This window comes from Myotis daubentonii, chromosome 10 (assembly GCF_963259705.1).
Source record: "Myotis daubentonii chromosome 10, mMyoDau2.1, whole genome shotgun sequence".
Lineage (NCBI taxonomy): Eukaryota > Metazoa > Chordata > Mammalia > Chiroptera > Vespertilionidae > Myotis > Myotis daubentonii.
The window spans coordinates 6,535,714-6,551,587 of NC_081849.1; the positions used below are offsets into that span (position 1 = coordinate 6,535,714).

At 54.6% G+C, this 15,874-nt stretch overlaps 1 protein-coding gene across 3 annotated transcripts in view; it reads left to right on the forward strand.

The window, feature by feature from the left end:
* The first annotated feature begins 3,294 nt into the window (after positions 1-3,294).
* Positions 3,295-15,874, forward strand: part of PRKAG2 (protein kinase AMP-activated non-catalytic subunit gamma 2) — a 226,692-nt gene continuing 214,112 nt past the window's right edge. The window contains exon 1 of one of the 3 annotated variants that reach the window (XM_059711425.1): positions 3,295-3,759. In XM_059711425.1, the coding sequence (XP_059567408.1) occupies positions 3,646-3,759 (114 nt within the window). In that variant the 5' untranslated portion in view covers positions 3,295-3,645. The remainder of the gene's footprint in view (positions 3,760-15,874) is intronic. The other 2 variants (XM_059711423.1, XM_059711424.1) reach the window with 2 other exon arrangements.

The following is a 15,874-nucleotide window of genomic DNA, read 5'->3' on the forward strand; positions in this document are numbered from 1 at the left end:
CACCTCTATTACTCACCCTTCCATCAACCAGGACAGAGCCACACAGCAAGGGGAGGCAAATGAGGCACTTGTCATGGGTATAAAATTGAAGGGAACACAAGAAAACTCAGCTATCAAGATAAATACTATCTCAGTGCAATATTCCTTTTTAAAAAAATTTTGTTTTATTGCTTAAACTGTTTAAAGTATTACAATATTCCTTTTTAAAAAAATATCTTTTTATTGATTTCAGAGAGGAAGGGATAGACAGAAACATCAATGATGAGAGAGAATCATCCATCGGCTGCCTCCCCACACTGTGGATTGAGCCCACAACTCGGGCACTTGCTCCAACCAGAAATCAAACTATGATCTCCTGGTTTGACTGTGATCTCCTGGTTCATGAGTCAATGCCCAACCACCGAGCCACACCGACCGGGCTCAGTGTAACTTTTCTTATAGGCAAGGTTATGCTGTAATAAATAATTTTCAAAATCTCAGTGGTGTAACCCAACCCAAGTACAATGTGGTAGGAGTTGCCCTCCTCTCTCTCACTGAATGCCATATGGAGCACATGGCCTCCAAGATCACGGCAGCAGAGGAAAGGGAAATGAGGAGACATATCAATTCTTCACTGCTTGACCCAGAAGTAGTAACACACTGAGTCTATTCACATCTCATTGGCCAGAATTAATTGTATATTCCTATCCTAACTGCCAGGGCACTGAAGAGTAGAGGGGATCACATAGGTATTTGGTGACCACTAAGAGCCTCTGCTTCATTCTTGAGGAGAAAAACAAATATTTATACAAAAACTTCATTTTACACTCTCCCAAATCACAGTTTTCCTTAAAGACAGGATCAGTAACAATGCTGAGCTGAGCACTATTGGAACATGAGGCAGAAAACAAAATCAGCAATGCAGTCTTTAACTAAAATGTTGACATTTTGTCAGGGTAGATTTTATTGCATTATGTTTGGGAAGGAAGTCACAGGTCAGGGCATTCCGAAACAATGGTGGGGGTCATTGTATTGACACTGTTGCTTGGGCATGCCATGTTTAGTTACTGGCTAAAATAACTGTGTGGGTTGTGAGGTGGAGGTGAAGATGGGGTTCACAGGGAACCCCAAAGCAAGACACTGTGTTCCTCCCTTGTAAGACTCCATTGGTTGGAAGATATATGATCCATGTATTAATCTCTTTCAGAAAGAAAAAGTGGCTGGTAAGCTTCTTTTGGTACCATCTATAAGAAACACCCATATTTCAAAAATATTAACATGTAGAACCAAAAGAAAAAAAAAGACTCTAAAAATGCAGGCAATTTGGTAAAATGTTTTGATTTAGGATTTCCAGGCACTAAAATCGCACCCCAACAAAATAAACTCAGAGAACAAATTTGTTTTATTAATGAATGCATGGGCACATTTACACAAGTCAGCTGACAAAAGTACATACTGTATTATAACAATTGCCAGGCCCACCCTTCTACCAGGCCTGACAGGCCCGGGGCAAGGGTGTAGCAGGGAAAGTAAAACAGTGGCTGCCTCTGCCCACCCCCAGGGGACGCTTCCTAGCGGCTCCTCCTGGATTCCCTGTGACCTGTGCCACCCTACCTCTCCCTCTTCCCTTTCAAACCAGTTCTCATCCATTAGTGTGATACGCACACCTGGCAAGTCACCACTGTGACCAGGATTAAACTTCTAAGCTAAAGCCATGAAACTTAAACGGCAGTTCGGGGAGTAATCGTGAGTGGTGAAGGTGGCTGTCCCTCCTTTATACCCCAGCACAGGCTAAAGGCTGGCCCCTTTCTACTCCTAAGCAGGGCTTCCAGCACCTAATGGAATAGTGTGTCTCTGTCTCTCCCCTGCGGACGCACCCCCCACCCCCCGCCCCCAATACACAGGCATCAGAAAAAGTCAAAGCAAGAAATTCCACCGCGATGGGGCCCACACGGCCACCTGGTTCTGGCACCCAGACGCGCCCCTCTCCAGGGCATCGGACTTCGTCACCAGGCTTTGCTCAGGACCCGGCCCATTTCCCAGCCTGGCTTCGCGCTGGTTTGGAGCGCAGGACAGGAGGAGGACAAATCCACCTGAAACCCCCCTGCGAACCAAGGAGCAGCCAGACTGTAGGGGATTCTACACAAGACGATGGGACCTGGGCTGGGAAGGGAAGCTGGAAAGATGGCTGGAACAGGGTGCTTCTGGCGGGGGGAGCCACCTGAGGGGTGTCCCTCACTGGTCGCCCTGGAGTTCCCAAAGCGACCTGTGTCGCGTTTTCTCTGGATGGCCTCCCCGCCTTACTGATTGCGGGGCGCAGCAGAGCTGACGTCAGCATTCAGGGCGCTCGAGTGACTTTGGGGGCCACCGTCCTCAGCACCTCCTCGGCCCTCGGCAAGGCTGGCAGAATGGAGAGGCGGTGGCTCTCCAAGACCGTGGCGGCGCGTGGAGACCTCTCCGCACCCACTTCTTGCCGCAGCCTGAGGACCCCGCGTTTCCTGGGCCACCGGGTTGCGGTAGCACCGGGACACTCGCCGCGGACCCACTGCGTAACTCCCGGCAACCCTGAAAGATCAGGTGGCGGGGGGGTCAGCTGTGGAAAGGCAGCCCCGGCAACCCCACCGCCCCCCGCGCGTTCCGCCCGCCGACCACGGCCTCCGCGATGCGCATCCCACCGAAAGCCGGCGCTTCCGCTGCGGCCGGTCTGCGCGGCCCCGGGCGCGTGGGCGCGTTCCAGGGGCTCAGGCACCAACAGAGACGCCGGGGCCCGCACGACACCGGTCAGAAAGCGGCGAGACCCGCGCCGCCGCGGCCGCAGGGGAGGGAGCCCGGGCCCGCCCGGCACGCGACGGGGCGCGGGGGCAGCGCCGAAGCGCATGGCGCGCACTTCCTGTTGGGCGCACGCCGCCGCCCGCCGCCTCCCGCCGCCCGCGCCGCCCCTCGCCGCCCCCGGGACCGCGGCGGGACGAGCCGCACGCCGCCCCCTCTCCCCGCGAGGCCGGCGCCGCAACTTGTGCTCGCAACCGAGCCCGAGCCCCACGCGAAAGCCCGCGGCTGCGCCTCCTCCTCCCTCCCTCCCTCCCTCCCTCGCGCCGGGAGGACGGCCCCGGTCCCGGCTTCGGGCTGCTGATTCCGCGGCCGAGGGTCACGTTCACACACACACGGTCTCGCCCTCCCCGGAGTCTCCACTTGGGTGCGGGCCGAGGAGGCTCTGTCCCCAGCGCCGGGCGAATTGCACCTGCCTTTCCCATTCCCGCTGGGAATCGGGGGGAGGAGCCGGGGCGGGGGGGGGGGGTGTTGCTTCGCTGTGCAAAAGGAAGAAAACTTTGTCACCCAGCTGGAGACGTCCGCCACGCGTAACCCGGAGAGAGACCAGAACCAGGACGGCCTGTGGCTGTGATTTGGCATCTGATGGGCCCGTAGGAGGAAGAGGAAACGAGCCCAGCGCTCGCGCCGACCGCCATCCCTCCCAGGTGGCGGCGGCGGGCGGCGGCGCGAGGTACCTGCTCCACCCTCCCTCCCCGTGCCAGTCCCCACGCGGTGTCTTCAGGGGGCAGGACAGCAGGGACGAGCGCGCGGCTCGAGGCCGACGGCAGGGGCCGGGCTAGGAAGGAGAGGACCGTATTCCAGGAACGAGTCACCCGGAATTAACTTCTGGTTAAAGTTATGGGAAGCGCGGCCATGGACACCAAGAAGAAGAAAGATGTTTCCAGCCCGGGCGGGAGCGGCAGCAAGAAAATCCCCAGCCAGAAGCGGCGATCGCTGCGGGTGCTTATTCCGGTGAGTCCCCGGGTCCCCGCCCTCGCGTGGCTGCCGGCCCGGCGGCGAAGCGGTTAACACGGGCCGCCCCGCGCGCCGTACGTGCCCCTCCTGTCACTTCGGGCGGCTCGCGGGTGGAGCGGAGGCGCCGGGCAGAGCTGGGCCGCCGAGCCCGGCCCCGTCTCTCTCCCCACCCGCGTGCAGCCGGGCTCGCCGACCGTCTGCGGCGGGGAGGGGGCGGGGGAAGGAGCGCGCTCCGGGACCCGGGCCCGCAGGTTGCCGGCTGGGCGTAGTCTCGCCCCTGCGGGTGCGGGAGGCGGTGCGTAGTGTTGTTTTGATGGAAAAGGACGGTGTGGACTGCGCTCTGGGGAGGTGGAGCCGAGCGCGGACGCGAGGACGGAGGGGAGGGGCAGTGGGTGGGGACAGCGGGGGAGGGGGGTGATGGCTGTGTAGTTGCGCCCCCAAATGGACCTTTCCTCCCCAATTCCCCTCAGGGTGTCTCTGGGCCTGGGGCAGGGAACTTCTCTGCAGCCATTCCCTTTGCCAGCTCTTTCCTCCAGCACATTTCGGACATTGGGGGGTTCAGCGATCCCTAAAGCGTGCACTTCAGCCCCGGCCACGCGGGCAGCCCAGCCCGGACTTTGGCGACGTCGATGGGTCTGCGGTTTGACTTTGCCCAGCTGAAGGGAAGGCGGTTGGGGTGTGCGCCGCCCCCCCTCCCCCTCCCTCCCCCCCCTCCCCCTCCCTCCCCCCCCCCTCGCGGCTTGCCTGCCTAGGTAGCCCGTGGCCACTTGTCCGCCCCACTCCCCACCCCCGCAGCCTTGCCTGGCCTCCCCAAGGGGAATCCGGTGGTGGGATGTGCGGGACAGTCCTTAACTTCACCCCAAGGAAACCTCCAACTGGGTCACACCCGGCCTCCACCAACCGAGTGAATGTTTGTACATACGCAGCGTAGGGCTCCAGGGAGAATGTAATTTTGTTTTCTCCCGAGGGACAGGTCTTGGGCACCGGGTGAGAGTGTGCAGTGAGTTGCCTCTGACACTTGATTGAAGACAATCTCTCCTGACGGCGATAGGGCGGGGCTGGAGTGTGGCTGGCACCCACTTTCCCCTGCGAACCCCATTAGGTACTTTCCTCCAGTGTTTGTTGAACACAGCTCCTCCTTTCATGTCTGTGTGTGCAAAACGCTTGGACCAGGGAGGGTAGAGTCCGGGGCGCTGACCCCAGACATCTGATGGGGACTTGGGGAGCAGCTTGAAGTGAGAGAGGCAGCCAGTCCTCCCTGCCAGGGGAAAGCTCCCTGAGCAGGTGACTGGACCCCTGACTGTGGTGTGACCACCTAATATGCAGAAATAAGCATTCCTTTTAATAAGCATTCTACTGGAAAATGAAACATTCTGTTTACATTGCTGATGCAAAAACATTTTAACCACGTTTGTAAATGAAAAGTTAAATATTAGTACTACAAATCTTCCAAAAGCAGTGATCACTTAAGCCAGCCATTTAACCACTCAGTGTCAAACAGAGATAATTCTTTGCCTACATTACAGTGATGTTCCAATAAAATAATTCATGGGAAAGCTCTTACAAATTTCAAGTGTTATGTAAATGTCTGGCGATTACATCTGCATCAGAGCACTTGGTTTGAGAGGGGAGGGCAGAGCAGAACTGACGCTGTCCACTGGACAGGCCATGTTGTGTTGAGGCTGATGGTGGGACCAATCCCAAGTGGGGCCTGGAGTATGTGGGCGGGGGCGGGGTGCAGGACAAACCCCAGACCTGGAAAGGGACTGAGAGGAAAGGCTGTGAACGTGGAAAAGCCACCAGATAGTTGGGAGACTCTGACCACCTTTCCTGCTACTGGCAAGGACTTTGGCTGCTTTAGACAATGTTCTTGACACGAGCCAGCCCTGACCTAAAGTACTACTCACTCAGTTATTGCACGACACACGTCCAGTGCTCTTGGTGGTGAGATCCAGGGGTGGATGAGAGGGTTCTGTCTCCGCCCTCATAGGGTGGCATTTGCTGGTGGGGCCAGGGGGATCTTGGTCATGGTGCTGTGCTGGGTGAGCATTACAATCTAACTGGGAAAATAAGACGGATGCTTGCAGATGACCCAAGGTGCAGGCAGGACCTGCTGTCAGCAGGGAGGGCAGAGCGGTGACAGAGAGATTAGACCAGAGATGGTGGGCAGGAGGAGACACGTGCGAGAAGCCAGGGGCTACTCCCGACAGGGAACCAGCTTGAGCACCCCCATGGGCTCGGGGGTTGGCTGACTGCTTCCAGGTGCAGTGAAGAGCCCCTTAGCATGGAGGAAAGGGTTTCAGATTCAGAGAAATCAGAGAGGGACTGAGGCCAGATCAAGGAGGGCCTTGAAGTGGGGTTGCCAGATTTGGCAAATAAAGTGTCCAGCTAAAGTAGAATTTTAGCTATACAATGAACAACTTCTTAGTAGATGAATGCACCATTTGAGGTAACGTATACTGTCCATTGTTAACTGGCATCCCATTTACCTGGGCATCCTACATCCCTACCTGGAAGGCAGGCCCAGGGAGTGAGGACTTCCTCCCGCAGACGCTGAGAATCCGGGGAGTGGCTGCTGCTGCCCTGCCCGGCATGCCCATGGCCCACCCAGAGTTCACTGCAGCCTTGCTGGACAGCTCCACAGCCTCTCCTGTGTCCTCCATCCAGGCCTGAAGAGATCCTCCTGCTGGGTCCGGAGATGCTCTAAAGGGCAGCCCTCAGCCAAGGAGGGATGCAGGTGGGCAGTTCTGCCAGGTTGCTGGCTGCCTGCCAGGGCCCCACTGGGTCCAGCCCAGCTGCCCACAGTGGTAGTCCATTCCTCCATGCGCCTTGCAGGCTCTTCTGGCTTCCCTGCTCACTCCCCCGCCCCCACCTTCCAGGGATAAATGAATGAACCTAAGTCGTCCTGCTGTCTGCTTTGGTGGGAACCTTAATTAAAAAGCAGTTAAAGGTGATAAAAGCCATGCTTTATGAGACAGCCTGGTAGCAGCCTGTGAAGTGGAGTCGTGGAAAGGGGCTGGTGCCCAGGAAACCGAGGCAAACTCTCTGGTAAAAAGCAGAGGTAAGGCTCTGAGGGGCTGAGCTACAGTAATGACAAGAGGGAATAAACGGAGGGGAGGTGGGAGATGCTAGAAGAAAGACTGGGTGGGCCCCGGTGTCTGGTGAACGGCAGGGGAGATGGGAACTGGGTTGACCTTGGGTTTGACTTTGGGTTTTAAGGTATTTGGTATAAGGAGCCAGTTCCTGGGGAAAAATGCTGAGTTCAGTTATAGCCATGGTGGACTTGAGCCGACAGCAGCAAATTGAAGGGAGTTACATCTGCTTCCTCATTCCCCACCACCAGGTGGTCACTGGGGCCCAGAGAATGTCATTCCAGGGACGTTGGGGATTCTGAGGAGTGACTCCTGAGGGACAGTGTGGCTCTGGCAGCCCGGTGGTGGGGTTATTTGGTCATGTCCAGGGGCACTTATGGTGACGAGGCCTCCTGGGGCCCGCAGTGTCCAAGCTGCCTGACCCTTCACTGAATTGGATTGAATCCCTTTTGGACACAATCGGCCCCAGTGTGCACCCTCGTGTCCTGTGCATAAACACAGCCATGACATAGGGTGTTGGAGGGGGTGTCACTGCCAACCTTCAATCCAGGCTCTGACGGTCCTTAACCACCTCACCCTGCTCCTACCAGTACCGCCTGCCTGCGTGAGACACCAGCGTGGAGGGGCTCATTCAGGAGATACCCTCAGGCCCATGGGTTAGAACGGGCAGTGGAGACCTAGCATTGCTAAGTAAAGCAATTCATAAATTGAATTTGATTGATGGGAGAACGGCCCTTGGCCTGATGGGGGATGCAGCCTTTGCTTGATTTTAGCCTCTTTCTTAGGCCATTTCGAGCACCTTTTGGGGAAAATCCTCTTGGGGTCTTGTCAGGGGAAAGAGAAGGTGTGAGAGAGAGGCGAGGCAGGGAAGGACGGAGGGCAGGTTTCCCTGGGGTCAGTGGGCCTTTAAAAGTAGCCCGGGGGATGCAGTGTTTAAGGGTCGTGGCCAGCTGAGTTGGCACCTTGCCTTAGCTCTCCTCTCAGCCTCCATTGCTAATGTGAAGTAGGCGTAGTAATGAGGGGAGGGAATGGCTTTAGAAAAATAACTCATTAGAGGCCTGGTGTGTGTGGCGTTCTGCCAGGATTCTCCAAGAGAGGTACTGCTGGGAGCAGGCCTGTTCTTTTTTCCTTTTTCATCTGAGAAAGAGCGGCTTCCCTATTAATGCTGAAATCTGTATACCTCAGACGTATTTTAATTGATCATGGTCGGCCTGCATGCCATGGGTCTTTGGAACTGTTTGCAAGCCAATGACAGAGCAGGTGACAGAAGGAGAAGAGAGGGCGTCAGAGAGAAGGACCCACACAAGAGCCTGTGGGGACACAGCCAGTGGCCCAGTATTTTCCGATGACATTGAGTGTTACCACACGTGTCCCTGGGCTCCTGGGAGGGGTGCTGAAGAAATCCTTCACAGCCACTGGAGACAAACTGAAAATAGAGCAAGGGCAGCTGGCTGGTCACGGAAGGCTGTGGGACACTGCTCTGAGTGGGCAGGCCTGTCCTAAGTGGTGTGTCCAGAGGGAAGCCTTGCATCTCCCCCATTGGCGATGGGCCTTCGACCATTGCCACCACACTTGCTAGGGCATGCGCTGTAGTAGGAGGCGTGGCCGTGCAGGTGGGAACAGGAGCTGCCCTCTGTTCCCAGGGCTGGAGGACCAGATGCTCACCACACCACCCAGACACCCTGGACTGAAGCCTCTGGGAAGGGAAATGGGGCACCATGCAGCACAGGGAGGGAGTGTGTCAGTCTTGACCTTGGCCTTGCCCTTGGTTGGTTTGTACCACCTTGAGCAAGATTTGTTGGGGTTTAGGCAGTGTTTTTCAAACGGTGGTTCCTGAACCAGCTTAAGTAGAACCATGTTTAAATATGAAACCCGCTCTGGCTGGCATGGCTCAGTGGTTAGTGTGTCGGTCTGTGCACAGGAGGGTTGCAGGTTCGATCCCTGCCCCCGGCCGGGCACGTGTGGGAGGTGGCCAGACGATGTTTATCTCTCTCTATATATCTCTCCCCCTCCCCACTCCCTTCCATTCTCTCTAAAATCAATGGGAGAAAATACCTTCACTCCTTGGGTGAGGATTAAAAAAAATGAAATCCTAGATCTCTGAGGAGTGGAACTCATAGCTCGGCGTTTCTGACAAATTCTCCCGGTGATTTTTATGCCTATGGGGGTTTAAAACAATTGGTTTCCTACTTTCACAGTGCTAATACCAATCCATTTCTTCTGCCCCATGAGTCTTTTCTTCCTTTCCCTTCCTTCCCTCCCTTCTTCCCTCCCTCCCTCCCTTCCTTTCCATCCATCCATCTATCCATTCATCCATCCATCTGTCTACCTATGTATCTACCTATCTGTCTAAACATCTGTCTACCTATCTGTCATCTGTCCTTTATTAGCTGTCAGTGAGAAGAGACATCCTCAACTAGTGACTGTTCATCAAGGTGGGATGTTTCTGGCTTTTGAGTAAAGGCACTCCCAGATCAGCCCCAGCCGGGCAGCCCAGGGGGCCAGCCTGGTAGGCCACACTGGAATATTTCTTGACTCAGCATCTTAGTGGCTTAGTGTATCTCGGGTGCCCTGAGCGTAGGCTCTTATAGGGCCCAGAATATGGGACCCAGACCTTCAGGAGTCAAACTACTCAGTGATGGAGCCCCCAGAATTGTCCTGTGGCTCCAGGGGCTGTAAACGAGGCCTGGATGCCCCTCCACAGCTCCCAGGGTGCGGCCTGGGCAGCTGGGAGTGGGCTCCCGTGGGATGTTGGTTGAACGCCAGTTAAGCATAGTCCAGCGCTGGGCCTGTGGAGGGACCGGCAGGGGAGAACGGATATAGGAAGGCTCTGCCATGCAAAGCGGGCAGGGCCTCCGAGAGGATCCGCTCTGAGTACCGCACGCTGTCCCCATGATACACGCAGTATCGACATCCTGGTAACTCTCTCGCCAAAGGACATCTCTCCTCCGAGGCAACAGAGGCAGACGCAGCAGCCCAGTGTGGTTTGTGGGTTCGTCTTGCATCTTTCCACACATCACCAGCTTATCGGGGTTCCTAGTGGTTGGCCAGTCTCTCTGCCCGCCTGTTTTCTCTGAACTGCCCTTGACCAGTAGAACCTAGGACACTGTGCTGTCGTTGACCTCCACTTGGGCGGCACGTTGACCGTGCTAACCGCAGGCTGACTGAAGAAAGAACTCAGAAGCACTCTTTCCTTGGCAGTGCCTTCTCACCTGCCCAGGTAACTTCCCACCTGACTCATTCATTGAACTTCTAAATCTGTTTGCATCTCTAAAACCATTATACATGTGCTCTTAAATGATGCTGGTTCTCGACTGTTTATTTTCTTTTACTTTTCCTGTTTTGATGTGCTCAGCTCGCTCCAGTGACAGTCTGTTCTTGGGCACCATGCCACTTTTATGGGGGCAGCTCTGGTCTCTGAGCGGGCTTACAGGCCCTGTCAGGGGCTGGGTTAGGACCCAACCCCTTCTCCCGATTTCACCTCCATCCACCCTCCCTTTGACCTGCAGCACTGAGTGTGAGAGCTCATGAAACACCCGTATCTCCCACTTCTTGCAAGACGGTGGACCAGCCCATCATGATAACCCCATGAAACTGAACCAAATGTCAAAGTGTTGTCAACATCTTTTAAAATGTGGAACAAACAAAGGCCAATGAAGTGAGCAGCTGATGGAAACAGAGCCGTTAAGTTGCTGGGTTCATTGTCCATGACCTGCTGTAAGAGGGGCGGAGGGCCCAGTGGCAGTGAGGCTATGTCCTGAGGCTCAGCCGTGGGGAATCAGGGGGCCCACTGCACAGGGTGCCGCTGGACAGGGGAAATGTTGACTGTTCCCCGGCCACGCTCCCCGTGGAAGAGGGAGCCCCACCGCGACTGGTTTAGCCCTGCACTGGAAGGGTTAATCCAAATCTCATCTCTTTCTTCCTCCACGGACTTTGAAAATAATTTGATCTCCATCCTTTCCTTCCTGTTGACAGGAAGCCCTTCTCTGCCAACTCCCGGCTTGTCACAGACCAATCAGATACCATCCGGGCTTCTGCCAGGGCCTCGGTGTTTTGATATACTCTGACCTGGCACAGAGTTGCTGATGAGTGTTCAACAAAGACCAATTTGCTCTTGGAAACCTCAGGAGTCCAGCCTTTTATTCATGAGGCAGAGGCCGGACAGCAGTGGGGAGAGCTGCAGCTCTGCCAGCTGCTGGGAGACAGCCCTTTGCCCAGAGCCTGGCTCAGGCGGTGCTGGAGTGACCGCCCTTTGTGGTGGGGGTGGGTTGGGGGGTGGGGCGGGGATGGAGGAGAAAGGATGCACCAGCGCGCCAGGGGAGAGTTTTAGACAGCAAGGCGCCAGCTTCTGGGCTGTAAAGAAATGGGGAGCTGAATTGCTAAGCACTGTGTTTGGGATCAGGCAGGGTCAGAGCTGGGACTGGAAACCAGTCAACCCATTTACGTCTGTTTCCCAGGCCCAGTGCTACGTGTTGAAGGTACAAAGATGAACAGGTCATGGCTTGACTTATGTCCCAAAAAGACATGTTAAAGTGCTAGCCTCTGGTGCCTGGGAATGTGTCCTCGTTTGCAAACGGGGTCTTTGCCGCTGTAATCAGCCACGTTGAAGGCCGGGCCGGCTGAGCCCCATCCAGTAGAACTGGTCCTAAGAGGGGAACTTGGACAGAGACACAGAGGGGAGGTCATGTGACGATGGAGGCAGAGCTGGGAGGGGTGCTGCCACGAGCCTAGGAACCCCTGGCTCCACCAGAAGCTGGAGGAGGCCAGGAGGATCCTCCCCTGGGTCTTTCGGAGGGCACAGCCCTGCTGACACCGTGGTTTGGGGCCTCTGTGGGAGTCACATTTCTGTTGTTTTAAGCCACACTGTCTGTGGCGTTATGTTATGGTGGCCCCAGGGACCTAACACTACAGGGTCTTTGCCTACAAAGCACAGTTGGGGTAGCAAATACCTACAGGCTATGTTCTGCACAAGGAGGGGCCAAGGTCCAGGAAGCCGGCATGCATCCCACCGCCCAGTTCATGTCTGCATTTTCACCCAAGATCCAGGTCTTCCATTATATCCTCCCCGTTTAGTCCCCTCCAACACACACACACACACACACACACACACACACACACACACACACACACACCTCTTCCTGCTGGAAATCCCAGGGTGGTAGGGCTGGGGCCCGGAACTGTGAGGAAACTGAGCTTGTGATGAGGCTGGTGTGGCAGCCCCAGGACCCAGGCCTGCTCTGCTTGTTCAAGCACCTCCTCTTGGCCCTGCTCATCCCTGTGCAGAACCATCCCCCCGGAATCAGTCCCAGGGCTGGGGGTGGAGAGGCGAGGAGAGGGAGCCCAGCCCAGCGCCCTGTGCAGCATCCAGGAGACTGGCAGGCATCTTCCGGGAAGACACTTGTTTGTTGGGTTAACGTGGAAACCTTCCACCTACGTGCAGCCCGCTCCCGGCAGCGGCCACACTACAACCACTGCGTCGTGGGCTTGAAGCTGTCGCTACCGGTCAGTTCTTGCCCATAGCATGTTGTACAGTAAGCACCCAGAGAGCTCGCCCTCCTCGAAATTCAGACGCTGCTCAGTGGGTAGTTTGTTTGTGGCGGCTGTGACTGATCTATATGATTGATTATCAGATATCACCTGGGATGGTCTGGTTGCCGTCAGACTGAGCTGATATTGATGGAGCACTTGCTATGGCCAGGCATCTATGTTCACACGAGCTGTTTCTCTTTATCTCTGAAATAACCCTGTGAGATAGTATTGCTATCGGTACCAATGTCATTATTCTCACCTTAGAGAAAGAAGTGTAGGCCGTTTACGCTCATAGCCATTCCAGCCCACTCTGCCAACAAAACTCTCTGTTGTGTTTTGAAACCCTTAATTGGGTTTTTGATGGCTCTGCTTGGCCCAGCCCCAGCCCCAGGCTTTTGATGCCCCAGGACTGGTCCAGGCAGCCTGAGGATGGGAGGCAGGACTGCTGGGTAGGCAGTTCTCACCCACATGAGGGGCACACAAAGGATGAAATACCTGGTCTGGCAAGCTATTTGCCCTTGGGGTTGACCAGATCTCCAGACCCTTGGTTCCTTTTTAGGTGAAGGTCAATGAAGGCTATTCTTTAATCTTCTTGTCTCAAAAGTAAATAATTTCTCTAGTTCTTTCTTTTTTGTTTTGTTTTTTAAATAACTGAATATTAGGATAAACACTAAACCAGGAATCCAGAAATCTTATGCTGGTTCTGCCATCCAGAACTGTAGAACTGTTTCTTACCAAGGTAGTGTAGTTACTGAAAGCCTGTGTATACCAGGCGCTGTGCGAGACTCAGAGGGTGTAACTGTGACCAAGGCTGGCAGGGCCTGTGCCCTCACAAGGCTTACAGTCTCCAGAGGGATCTGGGGCACATGACACACATCAGTACACTGTGCTGCTCTCAAAGCATCCCAAAGGTAGTGACCTGAAACCATATTTATTCTTTCTCAAATATATATAGAATATATAAAAATTGATATATGAGAATATATATGATAACCAATATGTTAATTGCATTTCTTATGATTATTTTGTATAGTATTAATATCCTATATAATAAAAGGCTAATATGCAAATGGACCGAATGGCAGAATGCCCAGTCACTATGATGCACACTGATCACCAGGGGGCAGACACTCAACGCGGGAGCTGCCCCCTGGTGGTCAGTGCGCTCCCACAGGGGGAGCACTGCTCAGCCAGAAGCCCCAGCAGCAGTGGTGGGAGCCTCTTCCGCCTGCGGGGCAGTGGGACATTCTTCAAGGGCTTCGGGACTGCGAGAGGGTGCAGGCTGGGCTGAGGGACCCACCCCCCAGTGCACGATTTTCGTGCATTGGGCCTCTAGTATAATTATAAGCTATTAATATATTACTCAGCTATAATATAATTAGTACATTAAGGTCAAATACAGGTGAATATCCTATATAATAAAAGGCTAATATGCAAATTGTCCCCTTGACTGGGAGTTCGACTAGGGGCGGGGCCGGCCTGCCAACCACCTGCAGCCCGTCCCCCCAGCTGTCTCCACCCCAGGTCAGGGGCACCTCCCCCTGGCTGGCCGGCCCGATCAGCCCCAATCGGGGCAGGCCAGCCGGACCCCACTCATGCATGAATTCATGCACCAGGCTTCTAGTATTATATAATTAGTGCTACTTAATACTTAATATATTCTATAAGTAAACATAATGATATAATTAACATATAGCAGTGCATACTGTTTGTAGTATTTTTTACATTTCTATACATACAAATATATGTGAGGATTGCACTCTGAGGTCTCCAACAGTCAAGCCCCTGACTGTGTGGAAACGGTGCTTTCTCAGGGGCAGATGGGCTTCGAGGGCCCATGAGTGAGGGCGAGGGGAGAAGTGTGCGGGCGAGCAGCGGAGCCGGTCTGACCTCTCAGTCTCATCCCCGAAGATGCGTGTCAGGGGAGAGGTTTGCCCTCTGACACTCCCCTTCACCACTCTTCTTTGCTTGCTAAAGTGTATTTTGAGATTTCCAAAATGACCTTGGGGCACAGGTAATAGAATATTCTCGGCTCAAAGACAGGAAAATGCTGGTCAGCGGCCCCAAATTCTGAGGGAGCAATTCGGCCAGGTAGCCCCCCTGCCAGGTGCAGAAGTGGCCCAGAGTGTGCGTGGAGCCAGAGCGTGGAGGCCAAGCCCTGGGCCACCTCACACTGGGGATGCAGCCTCGAGGGGCTCCGCGACCTGCCCGCGGTGCCATGACTGGCCAGGGGCAAAGCAGGGAGGAATGTCGGGAAGAGGGAGACCCCCTCTGGCAGAGGGCATCCGTGGCCACAGGTGAGGGAAGGCTCTGGGGAGCCACAGCCCCATCTGCCTGGCCCTCCTGGCTCTCTGCCAGGAATACTGCTCGTCGGGCCAGGCCTGTCAGAAAACGATTTCAAAGCAGTTCTGGGTTTTGCCGGCTCAAAAGCCAGAGCCATGGGAAGCAGTGAGGGAGCATCGAGTCTTTTCCACGCAGAACCAGGCTCCAGGTCTGCACCATCTGTCTCTCCTCCATCCATCTCCTCCTTCTCTAGATGTGGCAACGTCAGACTCCAAGCAGAGTTCTGCAGGCTTGGCACCCAGGCCTAGAGTGTATGATAAAATGTGGCTAAAGTCAAGTGGACATACTTGGTTATCTTCCTTGTTCAGTAATGATCAAGTGACCTTTGTTACCTTCACCCCCAAATTGTTCTTTCCCAACGATTCTGTGCCTGTAGTTTGGGCTCTTGAGAGTCCAGGGGAGGAAGGAAAGCCAGGTAGGGCAGAGGGAGAGAGAGTGTGGAGCAATCACAGCAAAGGTCTCAGCTGACCCCGTGGAACATTCTGGAACTGGGATGGTCCTTCAGAGTTGTCTCCTTAATTAGGCTGCACACCGCTTTGAGGATGGAGTGCATCCATACCTTCTCATATCCCAGCCTCAAGGAAATAGCTCCTACGTGGCCAACCCTAACGCTGATGCTGATGATCGTGGCGAGCAAAGCAGAAGCCAAGCAACACTGAGGGAAGAAAAAAAAAATGCGGGGTCTGGGTCCCGGTGCTCAGTTAACTCTGTGAGCTAATTCCAAACTCCAGTGAATCGAATATTGACAAATCTTATAGGAGCCAACGATGGCAAAGAGAAAAATTTCAGGCAAATCGTAGGGTCAGTCCGATGCACTTGTAAGGAACATTATTGTGTTAGCTCCTTTTTTCTCTCCTTCATCTCCTACCTGGGAAAGTATTTGGGCTTTTCGCTCAGAGTAACTGACTGCTGAGGGCCTCATCAAGAGGCAGGCGGTGTTTCAGATGCCTGATAGTCTGTGATTGAAAACAGTCTCGGGGTGACTGGCCCAAGGTCAGGTGGCAGCCTCGGCCTCACCACCTTCAAACCACAGGAGGCATGGCTGTGTTTTTAAATCCTCACCTGAGGATGTTTTTATTTATTTTAGAGAGAGAGGAAGGAAAAGAGAGGGGGAAAGAGAGAGAGAAACATTGACCAGTGGCCTCCTG